This window comes from Mytilus trossulus, chromosome 2 (genome assembly GCF_036588685.1).
Source record: "Mytilus trossulus isolate FHL-02 chromosome 2, PNRI_Mtr1.1.1.hap1, whole genome shotgun sequence".
Classification (NCBI taxonomy): Eukaryota; Metazoa; Mollusca; class Bivalvia; order Mytilida; family Mytilidae; genus Mytilus; species Mytilus trossulus.
The window spans coordinates 29,841,425-29,865,084 of record NC_086374.1 but is presented as its reverse complement, the minus strand read 5'-3'; the positions used below and the strand labels follow the sequence as shown (position 1 = coordinate 29,865,084).

At 31.2% G+C, this 23,660-nt stretch overlaps 1 protein-coding gene across 1 annotated transcript; it reads right to left on the bottom strand.

Annotated features, from left to right (window-relative positions):
* Positions 1-3,910: 3,910 nt before the first annotated feature.
* On the bottom strand, positions 3,911-23,660 carry LOC134706953 (D-aspartate oxidase-like). The gene is made up of 11 exons (XM_063566339.1): positions 23,473-23,660; positions 20,157-20,357; positions 19,596-19,710; positions 17,274-17,359; positions 15,364-15,429; positions 14,535-14,589; positions 13,714-13,815; positions 11,485-11,546; positions 10,055-10,172; positions 5,266-5,364; positions 3,911-4,359 (listed from the first exon to the last, which is right to left on the bottom strand). Exons 2-11 carry the CDS (start codon positions 20,348-20,350, stop codon positions 4,249-4,251), a joined length of 1,008 nt encoding a protein of 335 aa, XP_063422409.1. The 5' UTR covers positions 20,351-20,357; positions 23,473-23,660; the 3' UTR covers positions 3,911-4,248.

Genomic DNA, 23,660 nt, shown 5'->3' with positions numbered 1-23,660 from the left:
CACCATTTTCTGCATTTGAAAAACGCCTGTACGAAGTCAGGGATTATGACAGTTGTTGTCCTTTCGTTTGATGTGTTCTATCATTTGATTTTGCCATTTGATTAGGGACTTTCTGTTTAGAATTTTCCTCGGAGTTCAGTATTTTTGTGATTTTACTTTTTTCATAACTATTACGGGTTTTCAACTTTTTAATAGGGAACGCCAAAGGAAAGTTTGCATATATTTCATTTCAAAAATAAGCATTTTTACTAAAAAAAAAATGTTATTTAATGAGAGACAGCAATACTCAGTTTCTAAACTAAAAAAATCTGAATGAAGTATCTAAAATAATATGATGTCCGAGCACGGAACCTAAAAGACAGTGTATGCTTATTTGGGCTCACGATTACCAACAGCAGAATTTAAACGATATAGCAAAATGAAATCTAAACCAGCCATTCATCAATAACACTCATGTTTTTACCTCAGTCTCTTAACTATTATGGTTTTTCGATAAAAATCAACTATTTTTAATGCGAATTCGATGGTATATGTTTCCAACATGGATTGAATAATAATACAATGTTCATCTAAAAAAAGATATTGTATGATTGCCAATTAGACAACTTTTCACCATAGACCAAAAGATCAGATGTAAATAACTACAGATAAGTATACGTACGGCCATCGACAATAACAAATAAAAAAATACCGTATGGTAAACTATAAAAATACCGGCGTAACAAAATGTTTAATATTTCAAAAGAGAAAATAAATCCATGTTATCCTATATTTCCTTTCAAAGATTATCATTTTTTATAAATCTTTTGAATTTTAACCATTGGACAAAACCAATCAGTTGATGGACTGAAAATTTCTGTTAAAAGTATTAAAAAATCATATCATTAAAAAGGAAAGACAGCACTGCCGGAATAGGTTCAGGCAAACACGGAACTGGATGCTTGAAACGACGCTTACAATAACACATGATAGTTATACCTTAATGATAGTAATTTGATTTAATATTTTGAATAAAACTTATAAATTTATAAAATGAATAAAAGTAATAAATGAAAAGACAAACAGGCCTTTGTATTATCCATAACCGTGAATATAAAAGTCATTGAAATAAAATGCTTCCTATTTGATTCAATTCGACACTTAGCATATAAATAATAGTTTGACAGCTTCTAATCCTATTCCAATTTCCTCAAGTAAACTCTGCTTGTTCGTTTCTATAGTTTTATAACAATACATATTTGATTAGAGTTATTGACTTCTCACTTAACAGTTCTAATGTGTTATCGAATATAATACTGCGGACTCCTTTTCTTATCCTTGAATAGTTTCTGAAGTAGTCATACCCAAGCCCTTCATCTTTATGAATATCGTAAACTTCGTAATTTATTTGTCATTTTTAACTTTTAATTATAACGTCACTGATGAGTATTTTATGTAGTAAATGTGTGCTTAGCCATTTTGTTTAAAGTCTGGCATCTATGTCGAGTTTTTCGAATCTTCACTATCATGATGAGCAAGTACTTCACCCAATTCACATTACCTTACATAAAAACTATCCATCTGGTCTGGTCAGAACAATAATCATCTTCTTATTAATTACTGTTCTGCACGAATGGTATACATATAGATTCTTACATTGGTACCAGTGGATTATCGGATTTATCCAATCGAGATAGTTAAATTATCAATTAAAATTTATAATTTAACTATCGAGATTGGATAAATCCGATAATTCACGAGTAACTATGTAAGAATTTGTTTCTCTAATGATTAAAACATACATTTTCTTTTTTTTGTTAACCGAAAATCCCCTTCGAGTACCTTTCACATTGCACGAAGATGTCAATTTCATTAACACCTGTTATAGTAATTTGATTCATTCCTGTTAGCTAAAAAGGTCATGACCCTTAAAATCATCCAATGATCTTCTGAGATCAACGGCAACCACACGTTGATTAATTTTTTTTATACAATGGGTTCGGAAAGGGATACATTTACATAGAATTAGAGAAATATTTTTATCTAAAGACTCTGCCCTCTATGTATGTTTCCTTTATTCTTGTCGCATCATTATTTGTGTTTGTTCAGTCAACATATTAAGAGTTGGTTTTCATACAACGATCATGTTCCATTTTCAGTTTGGTTGTTTTTGCAGGAAGGTAGTTCAAATTGAAAAATAACCGCTTCTTAATCTGACATACAGTCCCCGGTCATAAGTAAATAAAAGAATAATTCATAAACCCCCTTAAGCAAAGTTTAAATTAAGATGAATTAGTTTTTTTAGACATATACCTCTTTAATTTACAAAGAGTTATTTTCAGATAGTGAACTGGTCGAAACCTCTGCTGATGGACTGAGTGTGTAAGCCAAAAAAGTGTCCCATGAAATTGTGTCCTCTAGAACATTATTTCACAGTTTATCTGTGAAATTTTGTTCATGGGACAGAATATCACATTTGTAAACTATAAAATAGTGTCTCCCTTAGTGAAAAATTGTCCTTAGTACTTGCACATAATTTCATGGATGTTTTATAAAAATATGTAACAAAGGACAATATTTCATAGTGTAGCTATTTTTTTCTGTCCCTAAAGAAGGGAAATAATTTAGAAATCATTGAAATGTTTTAATCAATTAGTTAAATCATAATTGAAATTTAAATAAAGACAACACAGATGTAAAACAAAAATGGAAAAAAATGAATATAAACAGCTGTATGATCATGTGTGTGATGGTTAATACCCTAAACAATTTGAAAATAATGATAGGAGATCATTTAGCAGGAAGGCAAAGCATTTTCGAATTAAAAACAATGAAATGTATTATATACATGTTGACAAAAACACACAAGAGAAAACATTAAAACTTGAAATTCTTAAGGACAAATTGAAACAAGACCGAAAGGTATGTGCAAGAAGAAACGGCAATCAAACATTTATGAATATTATTCATGACATTATTGATCTTGTTAAAAAGGATAATTCAAAGATGTTAAAACAATTCATAGATTCCTATTATATTTAAAAACAAATGCCAATTTAGTCTTATTATTTTTTGTTAAATATTTTTTTTGGTATTAGACAAGACTTTTATGCAATATGGCCATAATTTCACTATGAAAAAAAGTCCAATGAAGGTCACAATAGAATCTCTTGTCAAGGGACACTTTTACATAGAAGTGGACAATATTTCATAATGAAATTATGTCCTGGACCAAATTTCATAGGTCTTATCTGTGAAATTTTGTCCATGGGACATCATTTCATGGGGGACACTATTTAATCCTACAAGTGCATCATTAGCTAACTAGTCGATGCTTTTGTACTCACATGATTTGTTTTGTTGTTTCGTTATTTTCCTATTATAGTTGATGTGTTTCCCTCTGTTTTGGTATGAGACCCGGATTTTTTTTTAGTTCAATCGATTTATGACTATTGAACAGCGGTATACTTCTGTTGCCTTTATTGGTCACATAGCTCATCGAATAATCGAGTACCTATACCTTCTTGAATTATTTTGGTTTGACTGTTCCTGATGAAGGAAGAAAGGTGCCTTGGGTATTCAAACTATTTACACTGTTATTTTCATGTTTTTGTCGTCGACTGCTGTCTGCCATTACTGTTAAAGGTTTGATATCTTTTGGAGAATTTAAAAAAGGTACTATAAATCTTGTAAGACGAACTGAAAACTGATAACAGAACTTATAATGCTATGGGGAACTAGTCGGACTATAGACTCCTCGCTTTCCACAAGCACAGAAGAAATTAAATGGTTTTAAAATGTGCGTTAACGCCCAATCACCCTTAAACTAGGGAAAGTGTAATACAGTACAACATTGAAACAAACTTAAAACAAACGAAAAAATGGGCGACTTAGTGATCTGTGCTACATCATACAAAATAACAACTAACAATAAGACCAAATAGAACAATTCCTTGTGTACAACCAGTAAATTATAAAACTATAGGTTTAAGTACAATTTATAACATTATGATATACGAGGAAGGTTAAACTAGTTTTCATAAAGAGTGATCATCCAAATAAATAAACGTTACATAAGTTCCTTACTCCTGCTTCAATTCAAATTTTTCTTCTGAAGGCATGTACCCCTTTAATAAAATGCAATGTATGTCCATATATAAATCCGTATAATATACCATATTAAAATATTGCTTTTGTACAGTTCATATTTATGTTAACTGCAGAATATACTTCTCAGATACTAAATGCGTATCAATTACATTTCTATCATCACATCCTAGAATTAGAATCCACTATGTCTTTCACTAATTTGGCAGCATGTATAGCTGTACCCCAACTCAATGCTATTCCATTTGAACCGTGTCCATAATTGTGTACTATCTAAATGAATAAAAAATACCAGATAAAAATCATCATTCTTTTAAAAACTTAAAAAATTTTATCAAAGGTCATCTTGTATTCTTCGCACGTTTAGCCAAATTAAATGTATTTTTCAAAAGTAAACATTTAAGTGTTAGACGTCTCCGTTTTATATTGGTTAATAGGTTTACCTATTTAAACCAATGTTTAGTTATATTTTTTCGGCAATAAAATTATTTATTATCAGCTGATACATTTTGTGAAGTGAAGTCATAAACTATTGTTTTCATTATACCTTTTCGTCCTGTTGTGACGTCAACCTATGTTTGTTTCACCTAATATAAGCTTCTTACGAAACTTTTGTGTATAAATAGTGCCACTATCTGTTCCTATTGGAACACTTATTCTATATCCTGTATTTCATTAGGATTTGCTCCAATAGAAATAATATTACAGATTATTAAAATTTTAGTTTTAGTTAACATTAAAAAATAATATATGGCTGAGTATCAATTCTAAATCATTTGTTGTTTTTTCGAATACTTAACATGATTACTTAACTTAAATAGCACATAGCCTGTAAGTAAGTATTACATGGTGATAAACGATGATCATTCAGAGATACTTACAAATATGAAATGACCTATAATTTAGACTACACACACATATTTTGTTTTCATATGAAAGATAATAAATGAGGAAGTTATTGCCTAACTTTAAAAAATAAATAGTGTGTATCAAACTTTTATCATACATTATATTGCCATTTGAATTTATTATAAACCCAACTATGTTTTTTTTTAGTGAGAACAAAGAAATGTCTAGTCTGTTATTTCATAATCATCCCATATCACGTCAATTTAGTTCAGAAACTGAATTGTATAAATATTCATGTCTCAAGCTTGAAATAAAATCACTAGTTCTCACCTTCAATGGTCCTTTTTTGGTCTTTAAGATTTCTGGTTCAAGTCGCAGTGGTGATCTAGCAGGTCTCAACCCAACCCATTCCTCTACTACTTTACATCCCTAAAATTTGGATAACAATATCTTCAGAATCATTTATATAGGTACGTAATGATTATGACAATTTTTGTTTAAAGGGAAATTCCGCGATTTTTTACTTATCATCTAATTATGTTCATCTTAACATAAAAAAAACACATTTGCAAAGTTTTAAATTTATATTCCTTCTAATAACTGAGAAAATCAAGTATTTGTAACTTTTTTGGTTGAATTCTCGAGTGGGTCGTGACGTATTAGCCCGATTTATTGAATTCTGGGAAAAAATCAAATCTGTTTAACTCTTATAGCTTATCGACAATATACGTAATTAAAAGCGCACAGCTGACGAATGGTCGAAGTTATTAACCACAATATAAGAATGAACGAAAATGAATATGCACATATATACCGTTTTGTATTGATTGAATTAAACTCCTATAAAATTATCTCTAGTAAATGTTTTTGAATAAATTTAATTAATTATTGTTGAGATTTTTTTCATAAAATATTTATTGAACATTTTTACTGATATTGAACTGAAAATATTTCAGTTCTATTTACCGTTATTGTTTTGATAATCATTTCAATGCAACTAATGTGTGAGCAGAGTGTGTATATTATTTTGTAAAGGTCACTGTATATTTCTCGGCTTGTTACCTTGTAGCTATTTAGCCGCAGGTGTGAGTTCAAGCGTACACAGGTATAAATGTTGTTATTTGGAAAGGATAAACAGAAAGGATTAGAAAGAGTATATGCTGTCACGATGTTAATACACTAAGATTTAATACACGATGAGAATAAAGATACAATAATTAAATTGTGTAAATTAATTGAAAATAAAATTCAGATTCGTAATTCCGAAAGTGTATAAAAATAAATGGAAACAATTTTTGATTACTTGCTTAGCGGCAATTGGCGTACAGATTCAAATATGAAGCAAAAAATAGTAGTTTTAATCTTTAATAAAAACTAAATGCAATATTTCCCAATTTGATATAACATTGTACATCTGTTTGATATCATTGACTTTACCGGAATTTCTTAACTTGTATTCAAATCTGGCTGTGTTTAAATGCTAATAAAACTATCGCAATTTTAAAGTTTTTAATTGACAAAAAAATACAACATACAACATGCATGATTTTTTTTTAGTTCCTTTTTAACATTTTATTCTTACATAATTAAATTCATTTGACAATCATTTACACGAACTTTTTGTGAAAAGAATACCAATTATCTAAGCTAAGGCATTATTTCTTTTTGAGGATTTTTGAGGATTTTTTTTAAAATTCTATGATAATATTTGTGCAATGTTGAACATGATAGCCGTCATTAATCCAATTAAGTAATACAGTAGTTGTAATAAAAGTTTTTAGTCATGCATAACTGATATTGACGAATTTATAATAGTTCGTTCATAAATCGTTGTTCATGAAACAATCATTATTAGTATACATGTAAGTTTCCTGACGTATAAGAGCCATTGAGGATGAGCTCCAGAGAAATCAGACTAGTGGCGTTTCGTTCGTTTGTTTTTTGGGAAAGGAGAGGAAATGCAACCGCTTGTACAGATAAACGACAGAATTACCATACAAGCATTTATAGTCAACACAATCAGAAAGAGTTCCCATCGTTAGACGGGGAATATGAAGGCTTCCAAGAATGAACAAGTGACATGTCTAACTCTGAACAGTTAGAAAACAGACAATCGACATCGACCGCTTGTTCTTGATATTTGAAACTGTATGCAATTATATATATATACGTATACGTTTATGATATAGTGATGAGTTCTTGCGTCTGACAAAAACTAAATTCCTTCATGGTTATATCTTGCCATACGTTTATATTGGTTTGTAAGGTGATTACTCAAAATCGTTATTTGAAAATCCTGTTTGTGAGATGTAGATTCATTTCAATACAGAAATTTCGTCTATATATTTCACAAGTGTATAACACGGAGAAGCTCTGAAGGTCCATTACTCCCATTTTGTTTGGGTGTGAACCATCGATGTTTACAGCAATATCAAAGAATAAGGTGATGATGGTAGAAAGAACTATGGGCGTCATGTGGCAAATATATCATGCATATCGGACAATGAGTTGTCAATCTGTATGAAAAGATTTCCAATACAACCATATTATTGAGAAGGAATGTTTACATGCTATATTCTCGTACTAGTATTACAGGGTTTTTGTGGCGTTCACCTTAGACACACATCGTTTTAACGATGTTTAAAAAAAGACAGAACCAATTTAATGTCATATTTCCCTATTTTTTAAATATAACTAAAATTCTTTTATCTGACAAGAATACCCCTATTTAGCGAACAAGTAATTTATTCTTTTTTCTGTTATTGAATACCAAGAAAGAAAATAAATCCCGAAATTAATTTGAAACTTCGATACTCAAAAGTTTCCCAGCAAAATATTCACATCCCCTGCCGGGAATAATTAGTGTTCGTCCAGTGGCATATATAACAATTGTGATGACGAATTCCTTCCTTTGTTCGAGAACAATCTTATTGAAATATAAATCTGTGATTTTCCTAGGTCCACAGCTTCAATGAACCAAAGCAAAAGTTATACATCTACCTGTATTTAAATCAAATTGGTTCTCTTCTTCTTTTGGTATACAACTGTAGTCTATCGACATTCGATGATTACATACTGTTGGCATACGTGAACTAGTCTATTTACAACACTTTTACCCCTATTTATTCAAAATATATGTTTTTTTCTTATGTTCAATGTATACATGTATATATTTTAAATTGCGCTATAGTTCCGTAACTTTCTATCCAGTCGTATAAACGAATCGTCAGCAAGTGCGTACATTTTTTAAAATCAATATTTCTGGTCTGTTCCAATCTGTCCTTCACTATTGACAATGACTATATATTACATTTTCCCAAATTCACCCTTGGAAAAAATATTTCATTTAATTTCATCAAATCTTGTTTTTTAGGTATTATTTATATTTTTATGAACTATATTCTTTACACCAGAAATGTTATTTATAAACAAGGGTATGAGTTTAGTAATGACAAGTAAGACAGAGTTGTATATTATACATCTGATAGTTCAAAATGGAAAGTTATAAGTTATAAGTTATCAGCCGTGTACACTGATCAATACCTGCAGAAGTGAAACGATGCATGAACTTGCAAGCCCGACAGGAAATCGCTTGAATACCTGGACGTGTCACCTCACACCCCTCACAATACCTTTGGAAGTAATACCTTTAGCCATGCTGGTGATCAGATGAGGGAAGATCAAAATATATTTGAAAAAAGTTTATTACTTTAAAGAATTATGAACAAATTAGATTTTCGAAAACAATTTTCACGGAACACTTATTTATGATTTCAACTTTGACTTTTCACCTAATTCCAATATCAACAGTTTAAAAACAACAGACCATGGTAATTTAAAAAAAGTAAGAATATTTTCCGTATCAAGTTAGTTATTCGGATAAAACAACCGTACGATTGACAAGATATCGACACGCAATTACGACTACATCGGTTACTGTAGTTTTGTTTCTTTGTGGTTTATAGACATATCGTTTTTATTAATCGGGAACGAAGACAAGATGGCGGATCGCACAGAATTGATACTCTAAATTTAAAATCGATTGTGATCGCTTATCTAGCGGAATAAAACTTTAATATCTATGAATTTGAGCATTTTTATACAGAATGAACATAATATCAATTTTTGATTTTTTTGCGAAGTTTCCCTTTAATTGTAATTTGAAATAGACCATAAAATTACCTGCAAATGATTTACAAAATAAAAACAAAATTTAATGTATCCAAGGCACTATCTTCATCCGGAACATTAAATGGACACATGTACGGTAAGCGATAATAAATAGACATCTAAATAAATAAACTCATCACATATGCGAAAGATACCAAAATAAAGGCAACAGTAGCATATCGCTGTTCAAATGTCATCAATCAATGGAGAGAAAACAAAGGAATATTCCAACTTAGAAGACAAACCGTATACGCTATGGAACAAATAAAAGCAATTGTAATATACCGGTGTTGTTGAAAGGTCATAAATAGATTGAAAGAAAACAAATTTTGTAACAAATTTGGGTTACAAACTAAACCCAAAGGAAACACATCAACTATAAGAGGAAAACAGACGAGCATCACGAACACTGACGTGAAATAAAACAAGCACCCAAAAAATCCGGTAATATACATAGAAACAAACTATTTAATAACAACTGTAATATTCCTAACTTGATACAGGACATTTTAAGATAAAATGGAGGGTTGAACCTGATTTAAATGCTAGCCATAATATCGCTGAAATGACAACACTACGTGACAGAAATAAAGCACAAACACAAACAAGATCATTCATCAAACTACAGAACACCAACGGACATATTTGATTAACGACAAATATCACAAGATACAAAAAATACTGACGCCCTTACGTTACCAACATGCAATCTCGAACTTTATACAATTCTTTTTTCAATACTCGTCTAAAAGATTTACATGACGATGATGTTATGGAAAGATATTTATATAATTATAATTCATCACAATGGCAATTTAGCCTGATAAAAATATCCAACAATACACTGTCAACAAAGTTGCAAGAAATCTTTCGACCTAATGAGTGATACTGTTTCTGGACAATATATTCAGGAAATATTTTGCAATGTATAAGTTTCTACATATCAAACCTTTAATGGTGGCCATAGATTGAGACATCTGTCCATAACATCTTTACTATCTGTTTTGTCGATGTCCGTGTTATAGTTACCCTTTTCTCTGGTACCACCGATACTAATGACATCACCACTATGGAAATAGATAAGTATATACAGTTGTAAGCTATAAATTAGCATTGTTTTTCCAGAGAGAGAATAATTTACTTCGCATTGACCGTTTTTCTCTAACCATGAGTTCTGAATGACACCTTGGTATCTTTGACTTTCTTATTCATTTTGTACATTTTGTACTTGAATTCTGCTATGTACTTTATTTGGTAAATGAGACACCATTTACATTTGATAGATATGGTGCTGACAGTGTCAATATTAAGACATGTTTGGAAGATTTAAAGAAGGAGATTAATGGATGTTTGTCAAAATGCTAGTATACCATCGTATTTGTCTTTTTGTATACAATTATGTTTCAATATTTACTGTATCACACTACCGATATCTTTAATTTTATCGAACTATTTTATAACAAATGCCATATTCCTGACCTAGTACAGGACATTTTAAGAAAAATTGGGTGGTTAAACCTGGTTTTATTAAACATACCGCTAAAATGACAACATTCCATAACGGGAACACAGTACAAATAATGGCAAGAACAACCGAGACAGGGAAATACATGAATAAATAATATAATAGTACAGTTCGAAAACAAAGAGAGAAGGTTTAGGATTATTTTCTTCTCTTTCGAAAGTGTCGATTCTTTCCAACAGTAAACATTACGTTGAAAATATTTCTCATCAGTTGAGATACAAAGTTAAGACATAACCAATGTGAAAACAAAAGCCACAATTCATGGGAAAATAATCAAATATTTGACTAAATTAAAAATGACAGAAAGACAAACAACAGTCAACAAAATCCCAAACGCCAAAATTATGAAACAACTACAGTGGATTTTTATTCCAGCGTTTTTCTTTTAACTTTTGTGTTGCTTTCTTTTATTGGTCTTATGTTTGTTTATAAGCTTCTTCGCATCTTTTCTATATTCATCCCCACAACAGTTTTATTTCTTTAGTTCGTCCTCTAAGTTCCAGTTGGTTTAACGTTTTGATTTTTTTATATAATTTCAATGTTCTTTAACTTCGCTTTTAGATTGGCCTCTCAACTTTAAAATTATATGACCACTCGATAAGTAGACGAATCGCTCGTCCAGCGTAACAAATCATTCGCTAGGTTTCGTTGGTGAATTTACACAATCATATGTACGTATACACTTTAACTATACAGTGTGTGGTTTATTTTTAAGTGTCAGTGACTGATGAATAGAACTGCTAACAGATTACACCCACCCTCGGTTCAATATGATATTTACTAAACTTTATATGCTTTTTATTCTAAAGTTTTTAGATTGTTTGTTGATAAACATTTTCAGAAAAAAAACTTACTTCGGAATGATATAAGCACCATCCTCTGTATACATCCAGTATTTTATCCAATCAGCTTTAACCTAAAAAAAAACAATTACCGTATAGCGGGTTATTTTCGCGGGTGTAAAATTTCGCGATTTTCATTGAACAAGGTATACGAAATATTTTAGCGGTTATTATTTTGGCGGATGAAAACTTTTATTAATACTTTTGCATGTACACCTTTAATTTGGCGGAATTTATTTTGGCGATTTTCTTCTATCCGCGAAAATAAGCGAAAATTTACACCCCGCGAAAATAACCCGCTATACGGTATAATGATAGATACTAAGATACAAGATGTTTGTATTTAATTTACTCTTATTGCATCTCAAAATCAAATAGAATCTACTACTTGTTATGCTTAAAAGAAGATGAAGATATATGCAAATTAGACATACATTAAAAGACACAAACGACATCTACAGTTTAACAATAAACTGGTTGGTAAAAGAGGTGAAAGATACCAAAGGGGTATCCGGAATCTGAAGTCAATTCAAAACTGGCACCGCCATAGCAAAAAAAACCCCAAAAGACAACAAAACAGTATGTATAACACAATATACATAACAAAAGACTGAACTACACGAACCCCATCGAAATCTGGTGGTGATCACATGATTTTATAAGCCCTTACTAGCACAACAGACTAAAAAATAGTGTTTTCGATTATACACCTTGAATAAGTTGTATGATAAAAATCATTTGTAAATGTAAATCATGGAAAAGATAAATCGCCTGCAATTTATCATGAAGAGAAAAAAATCTACATACGATAAATTATATATTTTAAAATCTTTTTTGTATGTTGACTTAGATTTTTTTAAATTTTATTCTAACATATTCGTATATATAATCCTGAAATGTGAGGAAAGGATTTTCTACCCTTCCAGGAAAGACAATGTAACATTTATTTCTGAACTAGTAAATATTTGTTATTCTTGTTGAATGAAACATGTTAAATAGCTAATTTAAAGCTTGTTTTTGGCACAACCGTTTTGAATTTGGTTCCTCAATGCTCTTCAACTTTGTTCTGTTTGACTTTATAACTATTTTGACCAGAGCGTTACTAATTAATCTTATGTAGAAGAAACCAAAAGTAAAAGCACAAAAACACTGAACTCCGATCGAGAAAAATTCAATCGGAAGTCCCTAATCACATGGCATAATCAAATGACAAAACACAATGAACGAATGGACAACAACTGCAACATTCCGGACTTGGTGAAGGCATTTTCAAATGTAGAAAATGGATGAATGAACCTAGATTTATAGCGCTATACCTTTCACTTGAACGACAGTCTCATAAAAAAAAGCCGCGCGTCTGGCGTATTAAATTATAATCCTGGTACCAATTATCAATGATTGATGTTTTGTTTGTCTTGTAATATGACTATCATTTAGCTTTTGTTTTATTTTTTACGATTCAACATGCTTTCAATTTTAACTATCATGTCTCTTTGTGTTGACTTGACACAATTTTTTAAATATAATGGGATTACATGCCACTGTCATTCGAGAACTAACTGTAATACCAGGGTGAATCCGCCTACGATTATCTACATAAAAATGCCTTAGGAATATGACAGTTGTTTTTTATTAAGGCACTGGCTACGGTTACATGAAAATTTAACAATAATAAATAATGTTGTTGTTACATTGGAGACTAATTGCCGGAATACAAGGTTGGGTAAGTGACTGATTAATTACGAATGTAACAATAAATATTGAGTCTACGGTTACATTGCGTTATTGTTACATTAATTCATTTCAATGTACCATTTTATTTGAATTTTACAAAATTGCATACAATTTAAAAAAAAAATATTTGCAATTTTACAGCTTTTACAAATCCAGTATGTTTTTTTGGGAGCATGTTTTAGTCCGACGAATCCTGGTGAAACAAAGCAGCCATAAGAAACAAGTGATGCTGCAATTTGTACGTCTGTATTTCCTACTGTACAGTTCTATTCTATACTATACTTTTTTGAAGTTAAAGAAACTTTTACTACTTTTCACTCTTGCGATCAAGGATGTGTATAAACCTTGTTGTGATGTTTATATTTTCGTCCAATATTTTGATGTGTTAGGGAGTTTGATTTTACCATTTGATACGGGACTTTCCGTTTTGAATTTCCTAGGGGTTCATTTTTATTTTTTTCCCACTTTTTGCTTTTATAATATGAATGTAATCAATAATAACTATACCCTGATTAAATGTCCTCGGAGTGGATGGACTGTGTCGTCTTTAATCAATTTCTTACTTCTTAACCCTGTACAGTTCACAACAACATCATATTCACCTGCAAGCTTAAATACAAAGAAACATCAACGTATTATTACAGTAATATTAGAATTCTACTCTAGAATTCCTGATAAATATATGTTCACGTCGGATGATTTTTTTTAAGTGTATTAATGATCAACTATTGATTGATTCTTAAAAAGAAATATGCATTGAAAGATATTGAAATCAGAATCGCTGTTGAAAATCTAATTTGATTTCTGTATAGTTATTATAAATAAAATAAAGCATGTTCAGACCAAATTAAGATTGATTGATTGAATGTTGGTTGCTTACGTCCAGTGGCAAATATTTCATGCATGTTTAGGACGACATCAAACTAAGAAAAAGCGAATTTTTGCCGAATTCATATAAACGATATGTAGGGCTAGAATAAACTACATTATCTCCATTCCTTTTGTTTTTAGAATACCGCTCTGCACATTTAATTAGTTTATAGGAAATGGTATGGTATAAGGCAATTCTTGTGTGGATTAAAGTGAAGTCGACATTGACATATATAAAGACCGCTGCAGATATCAGACTTTACATAACTATCATCCTACCTGGATGAACACCATACCTGCGACGATTCCGAAGCCGACACATAGTGTACCCATTCGACTTATCAGTTCATGCCTATTGCAAAATCACATTCTAAAATTTACTGTCCGTACTATTCGTTTAAATATGTATGATAAATATCTGAAATGGGGAAAATAAACTGTCCAAAAAGAAATTGTACCTGGCTAAAATCTTCAATGGTTTTACTCTCAACTTTTCCGCCATGCTCTAGCCACCTTAATAAATAATATATTTTGAAAAAGTTAGCTACTTAGATCTAAACCCTCTCAAATCCGTGAATTTATGTTAAGTATGTGTTGAATGTTCAAGCTGAACTATATTGTAGGTGCAACATGTTATGTTTGAAAGTCAAAGATTCATGAGCATTTTTTTTTGTCACGGCAAGCCGATAAAACATTTTTGACTATTCACTACAATGTATATATGTAAAAAGACAAGAACCGTTAAATAGTTTCATTTGCTGATTGTGCACATATCGAAAAAGTTTTCATCATACTAATAAACGTGCTTCTCTGTATATTCAGAGTGTTGTTTAAACACTGGAAGCATTACATTTGCAAAACACTCATTTGTAAACCCGCCATCGTCCTTTCTTAAGTAAACGGGGTCAATTAGAAAAAACAATCTGCGCAGAATGACATGGGATTTATTAAATACAAAGTTATAAAGACTATAAAGTTGAAATACAATTTGAAACTGATAAAACATAAGAATTTGGGCAAATCATATCAGTTAACAAGACCATCAGTTGTTGACGGTCATTGCAATTGATATCTAGACGGGCACACCGTGTTGTGTCCTAAAATTCACACAAACCGATGATAATGTATGACGATGGTATGCATTTTTCATTGTTTCTTGTGTTTACATTGAACTTTTGTAATTAAAGTAAAAAAGTGAGTATTTTTCTACATCATATTAAATAGTTTGAATTGTAATGAATATGACAGCTACTGCAATTGAAATTTGGATAATTTAGTTATACATACTTATTCATCAACCAAGGCATATAACGCGTACAACAGGTAATTACTGTCGTAACATGATAGCCATGTCTACAAGAAAATAGAAAACTTTCAATACTTTATCATGAAAAAATATTGTATCGACTACTTTTTATTTAGAAACACTATCCTAACAATAATTATACTAATTAAGCGAAATGAACACCACACTAAACTTCAAAACATATTTAAAAAAAAAACAACAACAACAAAAACCTCACAAAATTTATAAAGCATACAGGTTCCTAACATTAAACAGCCACAAAAATGAAGCGGAGTTGAACATATCCTAGTCTGATGTTGGAATAGATAACAGAAGAAACTAGGCAAATATAACAATGATTTACATAAATTAATAAAGGATTATCATTGGTAACTGATATACACCTCCATGCCTCAACAAAACTCATTAAAAGATCATGTCTTACTCACATGTTAGAGGTTTAGTATAATGCCATTGTACTTCATACGAGAAGAACATAACCCGTATCATGCCCAGAACGGGTTTTAGAATTAATAAAATTGAGAATGGAAAAGGGGAATGTATCAAAGAGACAACAACCCGACCATAGACAAGGTCAGCAGAAGGTCACCGACAGGTCTTCAATGTAACGAGAATTTCCTGCACCCGGAGGCGTCCTTCAGATGGCCCCTAAACAAATATATACTAGTTCAGTGATAATGAACGCCATACTAATTTCCAAATTGTACACAAGAAACTAAAATTAAAATACTACAAGACTAACAAAGACCAGAGGCTCCTGTATTTATTCCTTATGCAAAGGCCCTTTGAGTGAATTTATGTGAATATATTAATAAAACAAATGTCAAATTTAATCACTTGACAGCAATGTCGTAGCTAAATGTCTTGCGACTAAATCTGTTTAGAGGCTTGGTTAGCATTTGACGCGAACGACGACATTTCTGTCATGTGTAGAGAATATTACCATAAACGATGTTATGTGGAATGTTTTTAAAAACAAAAAAAATGTCTGCAAGTTAAATATAATTTGAAAATAATGTCCTTGTATCGATGATAATATTTAGTAAAAGTTTTGACACATGGTTTGTGATATCAAAAAGCCTGGTGTTATAATTTTTCAGAAAATCATAAATATCTTTCGTTAAAATAAAATTAAAAAAAAACATGAGTGAAAAACATGAGTGAATCGAACAAGCTGAGATTATAACACATCAAAAACACACAAAAAGTGCCAACGGAATGTCAGCAATTCAAAATCGATAATAAACACTAGGAAATGAAAAAATCATCACTATTATCGTATATTTTAGTTGTAAGTCTCCTGCAAGTGATATGGATATCAAGATCCAGGAAAATACAGTGTTCATTGTTAGTTTAAGCTTCGTTCATAGTAAATTTAACATGATAACTTTCTTTAGTGTATATGAAGTTGTTTTTATTGAGAGCCAGTATATAATCTGAATATCTTTAAAGTGCTAACCGATGGTTTAATCAGAATTAGTTTCGATGGATCTTTTAATCATAAATTGTAATTCGTAGCAGTCGGCAATATGTGGTGCATAGCCAGTCCCCATTGGCATTCCAAGATCTTTACGATATAATCAAGTAAAACTTTTAGAGCAGTTAACATATCATAACCTACTTAACTTTGATAGATGGGAAAACAAACACAATCACAAAAAATACCCACTGGAATATCATAGTTGGACTCAGTTGACAATTTAAACATTGTTTTTGATTCCTTTCTCAAAAAAGATAACATAACAACACATTAAATCCCATTGTCTAAAATGACAGGCTCCTGATGTTTCTCTGACATATATTTTTGATCAAATATAATTATTAACAAATCGGAACACAAATAAAAAATTAATTGATAAAAATAGTCAAGCATCCGACGTTTAAAACATACTTGTACTTTTTGTCCATTCTCATTGCTTTGAGTTCAGTGTCAGTCATTTTGGCATAGGTATAGACAAACTCACCAAATAATTCGTTCTGAAAGAAAATACAATATCATCTTTATCTCATATGGCATTTGACAAGTAACGCTACATTTATTTATATTCTTCAATGATGATAATGTTAATGTGAAAAGTAAAAAAATAAAAATTACAAAACGGAGAATTCTTATCAAATGGCAAAATCAAAAGCCTAAAAACTTCAAAAGAATATGATTACAACTGTCATATTCCTGCCTTGGTAAAGGCATTTTCAAATGTAGAAAATGGTGAAATAAACCTTGTTTTATAGCTAGCTGTTATGAATACTAGCTTCATCACTGAACATAACAATCTTAATATACAACAAGAACATCTAGATTAATTCTTCTTTATATCTATAACAACCACTGTCACATTATAAAATAATGTAAAATTTCATGTGAGTTGCTTATATTGTGTGCGTATCTTATTATAAGTATTGCTTGTATATGTCCCTGTTGGACCTATCTTGGAACGATGAATATATGATTTTGGAATTGAATGGATTCTATTTTCCCTGAAAAAGAATCTTGATCTAAAAACCTCGTAGCCACAATCCTGGTCTCTTTCCCCGATAATGACATCAATAAATGCAACTCATCACGGAATCGTTACTTGTAATAGCAACACGACAGGTTTTCTGGAGATAAATTTAGGGTTCGTGTTGATCAGTTTTTAGTTTTCTTTGTAAAATTTGAAGAAACGAAATTTGACAAAATAGACAAATGGAAACCAGGAATTGTGGTAAACAGTTTTGTTTTTTTATTTGTATATGCTAAAAAAATTATTTTTTTAATATCCTATCAGATAGATATCTGTAATATTATTATAGACAACACCATGGACATAAAATATGACACACAACCCATGGCCTAAAATAAAAAATACAACAGTCAACACAATGCCCCCCCCCAAAAATAAAGCGACAAACAAAATCGTGGCAAAACAAAGGTACAGACAATAATTAGGAAAAAAACAAATAAACAGACAACAACAAGGAAAAACAAGTGTGCACACACTGAAATGTCTCGCCTTCTTTCTTAATCATTGATATTATGTTGATAGTCCTTATAATAAAGCTTTATTACAACTGTCACATAAACTTAACATAAACCAAGAAAATTAACATTGACCTTTGAACCATGCAAATGAGGTCAAGGTCAGATGAACCATGTCAGGTAGGCATGTACAGCTAACAATTCTTCCATACAACAAATAAAATTGACTTATTGCTTATAGTTTAAGAAAAACAGACCAAAACACAAAAGCTTAACACTGAGTAATGAACCGTAAAAAATGAGGTCAAGGTCAAATAAAACCTGCGCGACTGACATGTAGACCTATTGCATATAGTATTAGAAAAAAAGGCCAAAACTCAAAAACTTAACTTTGACCACTGAACCATGAAAAAGAGGTCAAGGTCATATGACACCTGCCAAGTAGACCTGTACACCATACAATCATTCCATACACAAAATATAGACCTATTGCACACAGTATAAGAAAAACCGACCAAAACACAAAATTTTAACTATAATCACTGAACCATGAAAATGAGGTCAAGGTCAGATGACACCTGCTAGTTGGACATGTACACCTTACAGTGCTTCCATACACCGAATATACTAGACCTATTGCTTATAGTATCTCAGATATGGACCACCAAAACTTAACCTTGTTCACTGATCCATGAAATGAGGTCGAGGTCAAGTGAAAACTGTCTGACGGGCAAGAGGACCTTGCAAGGTACGCACATACAAAATATAGTTATCCTATTACTTATAATAAGAGAGATTTTAACATTACAAAAAATCTTAATTTTTTTTTTCAAGTAGTCACTGAACCATGAAAATGAGGTCAAGGACATTGAACATGAGACTGACGGAAACTTCGTAACATGAGGCATCCATATACAAAGTATGAAGCATCCAGGTCTCCCACCTTCTAAAATATAAAGCTTTTAAGAATCTAACACCGTCGCCACCGTCGTAGCCGCCGCCGTAGCAGCCGCCGCCGGATCACTATCCCTATGTCGAGCTTTCTGCGACAAAAGTCGCAGGCTCGACAAAAAAACTACAAACAAACAAAAATACATAAATAAGGCCAAATAACTGTGTTGCTAGTAACAGGTAGCATTCGTTGATGAGTTGCATTTATTGATGTCATCATCGAGAAAAGAGACCAGAATTGTGGTTACGACAATTAGAAATCATTTGTAAATAAAATCATATAGAAACAAAAGTAGATCTTACGATCAGAATTTCATTTGAGAAGAAATAGCCTGGAACTAGCTGACAACCAGTTTCTGCTGCCATATCTGTTAAAGTCATGTTTGAAAAATATTCCCATGAATCTGCTACCCATTTCCTAAAATCAGAACCTTATAATTCATTTTTATTCCAAAATTGATATAGTATCTGGTGTATGAAATAAAATTTCGGAAAGAAACTATGAATATAAAAAAATTCCAATGAATCATTTCGTAAGGTCTGCGTTGATTTATATCTCCAAACCGTATTTGCCTTTTACTTATTTGACACGTTATTGGTCACAAAGGGTAATATAAGGAAATCTTGAAAGTTAGTGCTCACGCTAAACTGTTAACCTCCCCTTCGCTTTGTGTAAGTGCATTTTCAGGCTATCAGAACAATGTGTTATAATATTCGTACTCGTTTGTCTTTGATCACCAATTCTTTCAGATGATTTGGAAATTGCTGGTTGTTTAGTTTATTATAGAGTTTGTATTGACTATCATATACAACATAGAAAAGAATATCGCACTTTGAAGCCAGAACATATCTTTATTATGTTACCTCAGTAATTCTACTGGAAGGCCTGGAGTATGTTTCATTGTAGGACGAAAAAGACCTCCAGCTCCATAACTTGTCGTTTCACTATTGAATCGATCAGCTATTACTGTTACTCTAGCAGAAGGAAGTAATTTCTTGATATTTATAGCAGTTGACAAGCCGACTACTCCAGCTCCGAGCACTGCGACATTAGCCATTGTTTATCTGGACCAACAAAAATGAATAATAGAGGCAGGATAAAATATCTTACGCAAGGAATACTTACTTCTGCATTACATTTCCCTTATCATGCATTTCCTTAGTAATTATTTGCATCTACATTCTTTATATGACACGTCGGTGGAAGGTTGTGTCGCTTAGTCTTTTGTTTTCAAAGTTGTGTCTTGTATATTATTATTTGTCTGTTTGTCTGTGTCTCTTTTTTTAGCCAAGACGTTGTAAGTTTGATTTCGATCTGTGAGTTTGAATGTCCCTCTGGTATCTTTCACCCTCCCTTTTGTTTCATGTTTGTTTTACATCTTTTCGTTTGCTATTTTACTTTGGTTGACATCATTTTATTTGAAGAAAACAAATGTTTGAGAAACTATCTGACACCAAACAAAGAAATGTGTATGAAATCGAAAATTGTGGTTTTGAGCAAATACATATCTATTTAAAATATTCATAGAGTTTAGGAGGAATACAACCACAATGTTTACATCAAAATGTAAGTATCAACTAAATCCCTTCAGAAGTTATTGTCATTAAATGAAGACATTTGTCAACTATATAAATACAATTGAGAATGGAAATGTGTCAAAGTGACAAAAAACTAGCCACCATAAGTCTTCAAAACACATCGAAAATCACGCGACTATAGGCAGACTTCGACGTGCCCCAAAACAAAGATGCGTACTAGTTCAGTGCAAATAAATGTCACTTCGAAACATATATCAAATTTTAAATAAGGACATACAAGACTAACAAAGACCAGAGTATGCTCAGGAAAAACTCAGTTTAAAAGAAGTCAAAGTCCGATTTCAGAACAGTAAACAGAAGGAATTAAGCAGTGTCGTTCTTTTCCTCTTATGGTTGATGTGTTACCCTCGGTTTTATTTTATAACCCAGAATTATTTTCTCTCAATCGATTTATGACTTTCGAACAGCGGTATACTTCTGTTGCCTTTATTAAGTATGTGACATCAAAACACAAACCAACATAGGATTACTAGCAGCTACTGACATGCCAGCTCCAGACCATAATTAAACTGGTTGAAAGATTGTGTTTTCATCATATGAATACCAAGCACAATCCCTCCTGCTAGGGATTTAGTATCATACCATCATAAAATATGTGGGAAGAACAAATCCGTGTATCATGTTAACAACTAGTTTTAGATATGTTTGTCTATGTCCGAAGCAAAGACACTATGTGTGAATGAATAGTAGTTCCAAAATATGCCATCTTTAATACATGAGAATAGAATCCCTTCTGAATACGTTTGTTTGACGGTTTGGTTAGGTTTTAAGGTGAATGACGAAAGTGTGTTTTATATAAAATTTCTACATAAAAGATTGGATATGAAATACCCGAACGTGTAAGATGTCTTCTAGTTGCATATAAAACATGTTTGCTTTCAATATAGATAAATAAATATTTCATATCATTAAAAATTAAATATATAGAGAAAATCTGACGAGAGTAAAATGAATGGGAAGATAAATTCTGCAACTACATAAGATAAGTAAAACGATTTATTTCTCTAATTAGTAAAAGTAAGAATAAGAATTTCATTAGTGTTAAATCCAAATAATTTGATTGTTATTATAGACAAGCATATACAAAACGATAGCTGACAAAACAATACAAACATGTAGCATTGGGGGAAAAAGAAATGCGAATATTTTCAATACAATATTACTGTTTAAAACAAGATGCCTTCTCTATAAGGTTGACATTTCAAATCACGTCAATTGGTATTTATTATTTGAATATAAGTCATTAATCATACACAGTTCATGTATTGATATTATAGCTGTTTTCCTCGTTATACATTTCACTTAAATGGTAACAATGATAATTAATATATCACATTATCGCAAAAAAATATTGAATCCATTGTGTTCATAACTCATTGAATTAAATCAAGGAACAATATTAGAAATGTTATTAAAACTTTTGATCCAAGGTTTATAAGGGTCAATTGCCTAATGCATGCAAAAATATTTTCATTTGTAGTTGGCAAAACTTTTAGGAACATTTGATCCTCAATGTTTGTTCTTTTTTTCTAAAATGCTTGGTCGATACGTAAGTTAGTGCTTCTTTGTTACAATTTTGTTTGTTTTTATAGTGATTAAGATTATAAAACAATATTGACTGATGTACCCTTATTTTTTTTACTGTTTTAACCTATTATGTCTTTGTTTTGTTTACACATCGATGTCAATATATCGGAATTTGATGCAACTGTCATACAAGTGAGAGGTTTGCCTAGCTTTAAAAGGATGTTTAACCGTCCCTCTTTTTAGACGAAACGCGAGTCTGTTGCAAATACTAAATTTCAATCCTGGTATTATACTAAATATGATGAGTTTATGTCCTAATGCATTTAGAGTTGGAGTTTTTTTAAAGCCTGCTTGACTTGCTTACTTTATTTGTATTAATGTTTTGTCAAGCATTGTATATAAGATTGACATGGCAGAGCTTCACACTATTGTCATAGTGCAGACATCTAGTTCAGTGCTTCATGTTGGGAGAATTTCATTCTCTTTGCTACTAAAAAGCTATACAATAACATTTAAAATGATGAGTAAAGGTGGTCAATTCTAAGACTATATTCTTCCCTTATTAGCAAACTGCAGTTGCAGTCCTACTCCAAACATCTACGTTTTGTTAACTGATAATGCAGGTTACGATTTTTCCGGTGAAGGACATAACTTTAAGTAGTCTTTTCAATATTGCTGTCTCTCTGGTGGTTAATCAAATCTACTTTTATTCAATGTGTACATAAATCTTAAGAGGAACAACCGGTTAATTGATTTATCAAAATTTTGTGGGTAATTCTTAGGTATTGATTATAATATATTCAAGCTCACAAGTAATTGATTTAACCTCAAAAATCTATGTATACAACATACTCTACATATTCTACTTTGACATATATATGTATAAAAGATTATCAATTTTGTTTGATATGTAACTACCAAAACTTAATAATATATTGGTAAGATGTGTAGAATTCACATTTACAAATATGAATGATTACAATGTATGTTTATACACACAATTCCACATTTAAAAACATTTAAATGAATTTCTATAAATAACTTGGTTGCTTACCTGAACAGTTGAGTGGCAAGTACTGAAGTCCGATATATAGTTCTAATAAGGTCAATCATCTTATCTAAGATAACATGTACTACATATTGCTAGTGGAAATACTAGACATGTCAACAAACTAAATAGGATCATCTGCTACGTGCTTACACACAAGTATATGTGCCCTGATATCATCACTTTACCTTTAA

What these genes read in the sequence shown, in the direction of transcription:
- LOC134706953 (XM_063566339.1), bottom strand. Translation starts at nt 20,350, where the DNA reads ATGGCTAATGTCGCAGTGCTCGGAGCTGGAGTAGTCGGCTTGTCAACT. An exon ending in CTTCCAGTAGAATTACTGAG is followed by an intron (nt 19,711 to 20,156) that starts GTAACATAATAA and finishes TTCTGATTTTAG; the next exon opens with GAAATGGGTAGCAGATTCAT. An exon ending in GGTGCTTATATCATTCCGAA is followed by an intron (nt 10,173 to 11,484) that starts GTAAGTTTTTTT and finishes CTATTTCCATAG; the next exon opens with TGGTGATGTCATTAGTATCG.